Source organism: Hordeum vulgare, chromosome 7H, assembly GCF_904849725.1.
Source record: "Hordeum vulgare subsp. vulgare chromosome 7H, MorexV3_pseudomolecules_assembly, whole genome shotgun sequence".
In the NCBI taxonomy this organism is placed as follows: domain Eukaryota; kingdom Viridiplantae; phylum Streptophyta; class Magnoliopsida; order Poales; family Poaceae; genus Hordeum; species Hordeum vulgare.
In genome coordinates, this window is record NC_058524.1 from 266,484,385 (window position 1) to 266,495,922 (window position 11,538).

The window sequence follows — 11,538 nt, forward strand, 5'->3', positions numbered from 1 at the left end:
TTACAAAACGAAATGTCTGTAAAATGGAGATCTAGGGATAATACCATGCTCTCACGCCCAAACTTCGATCAAAATAACACCATTGAAAAATGAGAAATCGTTGCCTACAGGACCATCAACTTGGAAATCAAAGCAGAGTCATTGTAATCTTGACGAGAGGGTGTCTAATCTCTCAAAACAGAGAGTGTACCACCCGAGGAACGACGAGCATCACCAGCGTGATTTCCATCACAGCGGCAAAATGAACTAGGTGTTGCCAGCCAAATGGTGCACCTTGCTACTCCCTCATCGTCGGGGATGATTAAATCGACCCCGAGATCAACGCGAATCTCGCCGGAATTGATAAGTAGATGAGGGGGGATTCGGGGGCGGAGGAGGAGGCAGATCTGCACCAGGGGAATCACCGACGCGCTACTTATGCGCGGTGACTTCTCCATGGACGATGCTTCGGTTGCTTGAGCACCAGCGACGCCCACGAAGACCGTCTGCTCGTTCACCGCCGCCGCCCCTCTCCTCCGCTCTGCCTCCGCCTAGATACTGCCAGATGAATGCGGATGGGGAGAGAAGCTATGAATACTGTCTGAAATGCACGACGCGGGAGTGAGGAAACCGCCGGGGAAGGAAGTGGAATAGGAGAAGTGCGTGGCATGCGGGTGCAACAATAGAACCACCACACGTCGGCTTGGCAACTGCGAACAATCCGAGAGAGAAACAGACGTGCGGGCATAGTGGTTAAACGCACACACACCAGCCGAGTCCTACGTGGCAAAGAAATTTAGACAAAAGTTGCCAAGATTCGTGCAACAACCAATGAACGACAATCCATGCGTGTGGGCGGGTTGCAAAACCCCCACACGTGTGGACGTTATCTTTTTAGTTATCTTTTCCTTTCCAACAATTACAGGTGCATACTGGTGTTGTACAACAACCAAGGGAAGGGAGACCGCACGCATTGTCGGCGGCCGGTTACTCTCCACTTGCCTCCTCCAATTCAATCGGCGGCGAGGACGAGGCGGATGCCCCTTCTGTGCCTCCGCCTCCTGCTGCCAGCGGTACGCCCAAACCCAAATCAAACAACCAAATCCTTCTTCTCACTGTCCTCTTGTTGGTTACGAGTCATGGGCATCAGCCCCACCAACCACCACAAGCAGATGTCGTTATCTTCCTCTTTCGCGACGGCCGTTGCCGAGGGCTCCGCCGCCCGCCGCTTCTGGATCGCTACCTCGTCGCGGGAGGCTGCCTTCACCACGTACACGCCCTTCCTCCTCTCCCTCGCCACGGGGTCCCTCCGCCTCGACTCATTCCGCCACTACCTCGCGCATGATGCCCACTTCCTCCACGCCTTCGCACGCGCGTAAGCCTCTCTCCCTGAATCAGTGGCAAATCAAGTGGCAACTAACAGTTCGTGTTCAACTAAGTAGTTGCCATGTACTTAACAAACAAAGTGGCAATCTATATTTTGACTGCTAGACTGGAGTTGCCATGTTTGCACAGAACAGCATGACAAATAAGTGAGTTTCAAGGAACACAACTATATTACTTACAAAACGAAATGTATGTAAAATGTAGATCTAGGGATAATACCATGCTTTCAGGCCCAAACTTCGATCAAAATAACACCATTGAAAAATGAGAAATCGTTGCCTACAGGACCATCAACTAGGAAATCAAAGCAGAGGCGTTGTAATCTTGACCAGAGGGCGTCTAATCTCTCAAAACAGAGAGTGTGCCACCCGAGGAATCACGAGCATCACCGGCGTGGTTTCCATCACAGCGGCAAAATGAACTAGGTGCTGCCCTCCAAACGGCGCACCTTGCTACTCCCTCATCGCCGGGGATGAGTAAATCGACCCCGAGATCAACGCGAATCTCGCCGGAATCGATAAGCAGATGAGAGGGGGATTCGAGGGTGGAGGAGGAGGCAGATCCGCACCAGGGGAGTCGCCGACGCCCTACCTATGCGCGGTGACTTCGCTGCAGACGATGTTTCGGTTGCTTGAGCACTAGCGACGCCCACGAAGACCGGCTGCTCGTCCGTCGCCCCCGCCCCCTCTCCTCCGCCCCGCCTCCGCCTAGAAACTGCCAGATGAATGTGGATGGGGAGAGAAGCTATGAATGCTGCCCGAAATGCACGATGCAGGAGTGAGGAAACCGTCGGGGAAGGAAGTGGAAGAGGAGAAGTGCGTGGCATGCGGAGGAACAGTAGAACCACCACACGCCGACTTGGCAACTGCGAACAATCCGAGAAAAAACGAACGTGCGGACGAAGTGATTAAACATCGACACACCAGCCGACTCGTACGTGACAAAGAAATTTAGACAAAAGTTGCCAAAATTCGTACAACAAACCAATGAACGGCAATCCATGTGTGGGCGGGTTGCAAAAACCACCCCCCCCCCCCCCCCACACACACACACGTGAGCGTTATCTTTTAGTTTTTTTTTCCTTTCCAACAATTACGGGTGCGTACTGGTGTTGTACAGCAACCAAGGGAAGGGAGACCGCACGCATTGCCGGCGGCCGGTTACTCTCCACTTGCCTCCTCCAATTCAATCGGCGGCGAGGACGAGGCGGATGCGCCTTCTCTGCCTCCGCCTCCGCCTCCCGCTGCCAGCGCTACGCCCAAACCCAAATCAAACAACCAAATCCTTCTTCTCACCGTCCTCTTATTGGTTACGAGTCACGCGCACCAGCCCCACCAACCACCAGAAGCAGATGTCGTCGGCTTCCTCTTCCGCGGCGGCCGTCGCCGAGGGCTCCGCCGCCCGCCGCTTCTGGATCGCTGCCTCGTCGCGGGAGGCTGCCTTCGCCACGTACACGCCCTTCCTCCTCTCCCTCGCCGCGGGGTCCCTCCGCCTCGACTCGTTCCGCCACTACCTCGCGCAGGATGCCCACTTCCTCCACGCCTTCGCACGCGCGTAAGCCCCCCCCCCCCCCCCCCCAGCCTCGCCTCTACATTCTGATGATTACCCTGGATCTGATCCATTCCGTACCATCAGCTACGAGATGGCCGAGGAGTGCGCCGACGACGACGATGACAAGGTCACCATCACCGCCCTTCGGAAAGCCATTCTCCACGAGCTCAATCTCCACTCTTCCGTACTCCAGGTCCTGCTCCTACCCAACTCCCAGCCCCATTCTCCACCCCACACACAACTGATATCCTCGCCATTAATTTGGATTTACTTGTCTCTCGAAGGCTCTGCCTGCACCCACGACCCGATCTGATCTCCTTGATGCATAATGATAAAAACAGATGTCCAGCATGCTACTTTTTTTTTTTTTTTTGCGGGAAATGTCCAGCATGCTACTAACGTTGATAGAAACCAATTTGTTCAGGATAGTATGATATGAAATACCTTACATAGTCCGATACCACGTATAATTGCTATTTTCTTATAGAGCCTCTTTTCATATATTAAGGTACAATATAACAAACCTGTGCGTGCATTTAACAACCTAGATATTCATTCTTATATTCAAGTTTGCTGTTGTTTTATTGGTCATGATTAGTTAAGTCATACCTGATGATTTCAACTATATCAACTGTAAATCATATAGAGTACATATTCCCTGGAGTATGCAGTTCGAAATCTTACATCTACATGCCATCTGGTTTCATTTTTTGGTCCTGGCAGAGAGATAAATCACAATTTTACTGCACGCCGCGTGCTGCAGTTATATGTATGTATATAGTAGTCCTTCGGACTGGATTATACTCTCGTATACTGATTGCTATTAACCAAATTTTCTTCCCAATTTAAGATCTTTTTAATACCTAGAGTTTTCATTACTCAGCGAGTTGCGTTGGCTATCCAATTTGCAGGAGTGGGGAGTTGATCCTACCAAAGAGATCCCTCCAAGCCCAGCAACAACCAAGTACACTGATTTCTTACTTGCAACGGCAGCTGGAAAAGTTGATGGTGGGAAAGGTTCTGATAAAATGGCCACACCATTTGAGAAGACAAAAATTGCTGCATACACTGTTGGGGCGATGACTCCGTGCATGAGGCTTTATGCTTATCTTGGCAAAGAACTCGGCGTTTTCCTGAAACAAGATGAAAATCACCCATACAAGAAATGGATCGATACGTATGCAGCCACTGACTTTGAGGTATAGAACGTGTCATTCATTTATGTATTGATCCTACTTCTGCATGTAACACTGGCCTGCTTTAATAAAACTAGTGCATGCGTGTTTCCCCCTCCGCTGCAGAGTAATGCACTCCAAATAGAAGAGTTGCTCGATAAACTAAGTGTCTCATTAACTGGTGAAGAGCTCGAGATTATAGGGAAGCTTTACCAACAAGCTATGAGCCTGGAGGTTGAGTTTTTCTCTGCTCAGCTCCTAGACGAACCTGTTGTAGCTCCACTTTCAAGATATCGTGATCCCAAAGACAAGTTCGTGATCTTTTCTGATTTTGATTTGACATGCACTGTTGTTGATTCGTCTGCCATTCTGGCGGAGATTGCAATTTTGTCACACCAAAAGGCTAGTCAGAGTGGGTCTGATAATGTCCTTGACCGTACAAAATCAGCAGACCTGAGAAATTCGTGGAATATGCTATCTAATCAGTACATGGAAGAGCATGAGCAATGCATAGAAAGGCTACTTCCTCCAGAAGAAGGTTTGCATAATGCTCTCTCTGTTTGATTAATTTCTGATGAAAATTTGCGATTTACCAATAATGCATAACCATGCTTGCAATAACCAGCTGATAATTCAAGTGTTTTTTGTTTGATTCCAGCAAAGTCAGTAGACTACGATCAACTATACAAAGGTCTTGAAGTGCTATCCGAATTTGAGAGACAGGCAAATTCTAGAGTTATTGATTCCGGTGTCTTGAAGGGAATGAACTTAGATGACATCAGAAAAGCTGGGGAGCGGCTTATTCTGCAAGATGGTTGTCGAAATTTCTTTAAGAAGATTGGAGAGACAAGGGAAAAGCTCAATTTAGATGTCCATATTCTTTCCTATTGTTGGTGTGCAGAGCTTATTAGGTCCGCCTTTTCATCAGGTAATGCTGAAAACCCTTGGCCAGTTTTTTCTTCCGCTTCTTTCTGATGACGGTCACTACATTTTACAACTTGTAGCTCCTTGGTGTACATTAATTATTATGTTATCAGTATGACCTTGTGACCTACTCCCTCTGTCTCAAAATAAGTGACGCAAATTTTATACTAAGTTAGTACAAATTTTGTATTAAAGCAGCGACAGTTATATTGGGACGGAGGGAGTACTATCATTTGGACCATTCCTTGCAAAAAGAGGGCTTATCTTTTGAACAGTAGCAATAGCTTTATCAGAGTTGTTTTCCATGATTACTGTATCATTTAGTTAGTACCAGTGTTTTGTTGTTCGTCTTTTTACTTATTATGTTAATCTGTGCGTGACTGCCAAGTAAGGGTCAACCAATATTTGACAGAACTTGGGGTTTATTTCTTTCGAACAAACAATGACCTTCATCTGGCAACTTGATCAAAACTAACGGTACTACAGAAACTAGCAATTTTATATGTTTGCTAGTTATCTTAATTCTGGGGGCAATGGTTGGTGTTCCCTGGACATGTCTGCTACAGTGTTTTTATACCAAAAACTTGAATCTTTATGTTAAAGTCAAATGCCCAAACTGGTGTCATTTTATGTCCTCATGCCCTCATGCAGTTGGTTGTCTTGACGGACTAAACATACATTCCAACGAGTTTACCTTCGAGGGATCTGTTTCAACTGGTCACATCAACAGAAAGATAGAGTCTCCACTAGACAAAGTTGAGAAGTTCAAAATCATCAAAAATGACCTGGACAATACATCGCCATCGTTGTCTGTTTATATCGGGGACTCAGTTGGAGATTTGCTTTGCTTGTTGGAAGCAGATGTTGGTATTGTTGTTGGATCAAGCACAACCTTGCGGAGAGTGGGCAAACAGTTTGGTGTTTCTTTTGTTCCATTGCTTCCTGGTTTGGTAGAGAAGCAAAGGCGACTCTGGAAGCAAGAATCATCCATCTTCAAGGCGCGATCTGGAGTGCTTCATACGGTTTCTAGCTGGTCAGAGGTACAGGCCTTCATTCTGGGAAATGATTCCAGCTGATTGTTGCTGCCTGTCCTTATCACTCTTTTTTCCTTTGCCAACAAGACTGGTACAAGCTCATGCATATCAGGCGTGAAATCCCCGTTGTGGCCATTTTATGAAAGCCGCATTCCTGTTCACCTCCTATATGAATACCTTGTGTCTTGATATGGTTTTGTTTGTATGATCAATGTGTCATTGGTTACACTTGAGTTGTCTTTCCATTTGGGATCATTTCTTATAATTGTGGGAGTGGTTCCTGTACTGGCATTGCTACAGAACAGAGTGGTATACCTATCTCCAGGTTTCCCAGGTGCAAGTGTAGAGCTTTTTTGGCAATGAAATTTGAGATTCCTAAGGTATATGTTTGTTTGTCTCACTATATATCCCTATCCTGGGACTGATCATACTCCCTCCTCCGTCCGGAATTACTTGTCACCAAAATAAAAAGAAATGAATGTATCTAGAATTAAAATATGTCTAGAATCATCCATTCCTATGACAAGTAATACCGGATGGAGGGAGTAGTTAAGATGATTGGAGGCAGAACTTTTGAGATGTAAAATCATGTAGACGATGATAAACAGAATACTCCCTCTCTTCCAAAATAATTGATGTTCTAGCGTAATAACGTCAGCTCCTCTCTTCCAAAATAATTGATGTTTTGGCATAATAATTGAATTCTTGGCTCACATACTTCAGCGGATTTCAGACTTTTTCTGGCTCGCATACTCAGCGGATTTCAGACTTTCCCAATTCTAACCTGTTTGCATATGAACATATCATCAGCGGATTTCAGACTTTCCCAATTCTAACCTGTTTGCATATGAACATATCACCGTGCGTGATACATAAGACATGTGTAACGCCTAAGATGTGGTACTATCTTTTAAGACATGTGTAACGCCTAAGATGTGGTACTATCTTTAAGACATGTGTAACGCCTAAGATGTGGTACTATCTTTATTTTGGCGCGAGGTCCTCGACAAGAATAGAAATGCATCTTGTTGTTTCGCAAGAATGGATACCATTATAAATACATGTACTGAAAAGATGATTATAAGGAGTTGGCTTACACTCGCCACAAGCTACATCAATGTCATATCAATACAACAATATACAGGGTCCGACTACATTCGAAAACAAACGATAAAAGAACGACGTCCATCCTTGCTATACCAGGCTGCCGGCCTGAAACCCATCCTAAATCGATGAAGAGGAAGAAGAAGAAACTCCAAATAGAACAATCAACGCGCTCACGTCAAAGCATCGATTTACCTGTACCTGTAATTGTTGTTGTAGTAATCTGTGAGCCACATGGACTCAACTATCTCATTTTCAAAGGTATCAAGACTAGCAAAACTTAATGGGTGAGGTATGGTTAAGTGGTGAGACTGCAGCAAACTACTAAGCATTTATTTGAGCTGGTCAACTTACGAGTACAAGAATAAAAGAGGGGAATGATATACGCATAGCGGACGTGAACTACTGATAGTCAAAAGAATGATCGTGAACACCTACTTACGTCAGACATAACCCCACCGTGTCCTCGATCGGAGAAGGAGATCACGAAAGAGACAATCACCATTACACACTCAGTTGGCATGTTTTAATTAAGTTGACTTCAAGTTATCTAGAACTGGATGTTAAACAAAGTTTCCAAGTTTGCCACATAACCACGGGCACGACTTTCCAAAAAATTTAACCCTGGAGGGGTGCTCCAACTAGTCCATCACAAACTACCACACGCTGCGGCGGAATGACCTCGATCAGGGAAACCCGTGATTTTCTCGGGTTCCTATTGAAAAACCTCAACCTCGAGATAACCCAAGGTATCCTCGGAATCCCTCGCACAAGACGCTCGAGAAAGGTAAAACAAGTAAAGCAAGGCCGCCCGACGTGTCGACGATCCCCATAGGAGCCACGTATCTCGTTCTCAGGACACCACGGATAAGCGAAGCATACGGTGGCCTGATAGACATCTCACGAGTTGCCCCGGGTTGGCCCCGCACGGTGCTCTGTTTTGGACCAGCACCGGCAGCACTCGCCCCCGTATATTATGTTGAATTACTCCTCGGATTCATGACGCCCTATGTTTTCAGTATTAACAGAATTATTATGTTGGACAAATATAGCACCAATGTTGGGCCTTGCCAGACCAGTTTTATCCCAAAACGAGAATCTAGGGGGTCCCGTAACAACCCTAAGCATGTTAGGAGCGCTCATTTATGAAACATAACACCGGTAGCCAAAACTAAGGTGGCAAAGGCGGAACAAAACACGAGGAGAGCAAGGCCGAGTCTTCCACCTTTACCAAGTATCTAGGTGCATTAAATTAATTAGCAATAATATGGTGATATAACAAGGAACCCATGTTTGCACATGGAAGCAACTGCACCTGCAATTAGCAACGCTATACAAAAGGCTGAGCAAGCGGTAACATAGCTAAACAGTGGTTTGCTGGGTTGTGGAAAGGTTAGAGGTTTTCATGGCAATGTTGGGAGGCTGACATTTAACATGTGGTAGGCAGCGAGACATAGCGAAAGAAACGAGACAACTAGCATGGCAATGATAGTAATGATATCTTGGGAAATGATCATCTTGCTTGTAATCCCGCTTGGAAGAAGAATGACACCGTGAAGTAGACGAAACCGACGTAGTCGAACGGATCCTCAAATTTTGACCGCTTGCGGAATTCTATCGAGACGAAACAAACCGGAAACAAGAATCGACACACGGTATTCACCACGGCACAGGCATGACATGATGCAATTCACATATGATGCATGTTCAGTTTCAAATATGCAAGGCATGACATGGTAATTCACAACAATCAAACACTACACATTACGTGAAGCTCAATATGCTATGAGTTGCATATTGACGAAACTCCGCATACGAATTATTTAGTTCACTCCCGTTTAGGTACACGACAATATTAAATGTTGTTAAACATGAAAAGGGGTGAAGCGTAATTAAACTACCTATCTAGGCATTTTAAATGAGGCCGGAAACGACATATAGCATCTCCAAATTGACCACCCACGTTAACTTTGTAATCTGTCCAGACCTGTCCTAACCGCATTTTATGTTTATTAAACGGCAAAACAAAGTGGTTCAAGTGATTCCACTCGTCGTTCTAGTCCATTTACATATATGGCTCATCTCCAGCGGAGCTACGGTTAATTAACTACGGACTAAACCGTTTCTAACACGTCGACACGCAAACCAATGCAAACAGCACAACTAACCGTTTTAAATATGTATGAGAGTTAGAAAATGTTAATCTACACGAAAATCTAGCCAAGTTACATATATAATTTGTCGCGATCCGACGCACGGTTTAAAAACTACGACGTTTGAAAATATGCATTTTTTGAAATTGGATAAATTCGCAGGTTGGAAAAAAATACTACGTGCCTAATCTGGCATGGCGCGGGTTAGCTATACGTTGCACAGAGTGACAGATGGGAGGCTGGGCTGCTCATGAGAGTGGGCTCGGCCCAGGACGCTGCAGTAGGACGAGCCAGGCCGAAAGGGGAGCTGGGCCGACTGGGTGCGGTGTGGCTGGGCCTCAGGGGCATGCGGCCCACCTGGGAGGGAACCGGCCCAAGCTGGGCGCTGGCAGGCGAGCGGCCTTCCTCGTCCTCCTCCCTATCCCGCCTAGATCGAGGGAGGTTGGACCGGCGGCGGCTGGATCTGGGAACTCCGACGGGGCGGCTGCAAGGGGGCGCCGTGGTCCGGGCAGCTCGTCGGATCTGTCGTGGAGGGGTATGGGGATGGAGTCGAGGCGCGGGATTGACCGGATTCAGGGGCTACGACTTTGTTCCTCGCGGCCGTGAGCTTCATCGGGTGGCCATGGCAAGTGGCGGAGCTGGGCCCCGACAGAGCTTGCTCCGACGAGGGGGTGACGCTCCAGCGAGGTCCGGCTAGCGGCAGGGCGCGACAGGGAGATGGGACTCCGGCGAGGTCGCGGCCGTGGCACGGTGGGGCTGGAAGCGCGAGGCTCGGGGGCAGGAAGGGGCAAGCGAGGCCGCGCTCGGGCCGGCTCGGGCCTGGGAGGGCCAGACGCGGGCTACGACGGCTCGGGGCGGCCAGGTGCGCGTGGCGGCCCCTGGTTGGCTGCGGCTGGCGACGCTGGTTGAGGTGGCGGCGACAAGTGGCGAGGTGATGGTGGCTCAGTGCGAAAAACGTGGCTAGAGGTGGGGGAAGACCCATTTAGGCACGGAAGTGGTGTTTATATAGGGAAGGGGCTAGGTTTAGGGGTTTTGACTCCGATTTCGACCGTAGGATCGCAATCGGACGATTCTGAAGGCGAGGGGTGGCTAGGTGGGCTGGGTAGGCTGTGTAACCATGATGTGATGAGAGAAGAGAGGGGATTTGCGGCCCAACACAATATTTTAAAACATCGAAAAACGACCGACGAATAAACCGATAACGGTGCAGCTACGGTCGACCGTTCGGGTATCAAACAGTCTCCGATTGCGACGAAATTTGGCAAGCGGCCTACCTACATTATATTAAGACCGCACGCCAAGTTTCAACCCAATCCAAGAATATTTTATACGCATTTTTAAAAATAATATTTTATCGATGCCGCGTTCGCGTGCGTGTGTGGATGGTTTCAAAACGGTCAACATCGATAACGGAGAGATCCGACAAGTAATAGCGGTTGTAGGTTTTGAAAACCGACGGTAACGGAGTACTGATGCAATGCAGATGATGCGCATGATGCGATGATGAATGCAACAGACAACCTAATCGCACGACGGCAACATAATAAAAGGGGAATCTTCTAAAGCGTCGGTCTCGGGCTATCACAACATGCCTACAAGAACTTCTGTTGACCCAAAAAACCCACACCCCCGGGAGGGACCTCGTATGGTAGTGCGGCGGCTATGTGCTAACCTAGGTCGGTCCAACCACCCCTAGCGTCTCAAGGATTGTTTCTCTTCAACACAAATTAGGAACGAAGAACAATGGAGAGATGTAAAATTGTAGGGTAAAAATAGTAGATGTGTTGGAATTGCATGTTGTTTAATTGGCCATCACCTCTTATTTCATTCACTTCTCGTGGGAGTTGTTTCTGACCGTTGTTGTTCGGCTCGGACTGGTGCCCATCCCCGTCGTCGTCATTGCGAGGGTTGCTACTTCCACAGAAGTTGTTGGATTTCCCCGAAGAAGAAGGGTAATTTAGTACGTCAGTAGAAAGTATTTCCCTTAGTTAAAAACCAAGATTTATCAACTAGTAGAAGACACCACATTAACAATGTTACCAGTGCACCCAACAAAGGCAAGGGGGTCGTCACTCCCCTGGTTCTTGCCATTTACAAGATTAAAAGAAGATAGTGATATTGATAGAAATGATAATGATAGCAAATATGTAGAAATAGTGATAATGATAGAAATGAAAATGACAACAAATAGGTAGCAATTGTAGAAGCTTACAAATTAATTAAGAATGGACC

General features: G+C 47.1%; 1 protein-coding gene across 2 annotated transcripts; it reads left to right on the forward strand.

Moving 5' to 3' along the window:
- The first annotated feature begins 959 nt into the window (after nt 1-959).
- LOC123407340 (bifunctional TH2 protein, mitochondrial) lies at nt 960-6,432 on the forward strand. 2 transcript variants are annotated; one of them, XM_045100454.1, is made up of 7 exons: nt 960-1,012; nt 2,572-2,919; nt 3,001-3,109; nt 3,828-4,115; nt 4,218-4,629; nt 4,750-5,019; nt 5,667-6,432. In XM_045100454.1, the coding sequence occupies exons 2-7, from the start codon at nt 2,576-2,578 to the stop codon at nt 6,089-6,091; spliced, it is 1,848 nt and encodes a 615-aa protein (XP_044956389.1). In that variant the 5' UTR covers nt 960-1,012; nt 2,572-2,575; the 3' UTR covers nt 6,092-6,432. The 2 variants fall into 2 exon arrangements, with proteins under 2 accessions (XP_044956389.1, XP_044956390.1); XM_045100455.1 differs by lacking the exons at nt 960-1,012; nt 2,572-2,919 and adding an exon at nt 1,333-1,354.
- Nucleotides 6,433-11,538: the final 5,106 nt, after the last annotated feature.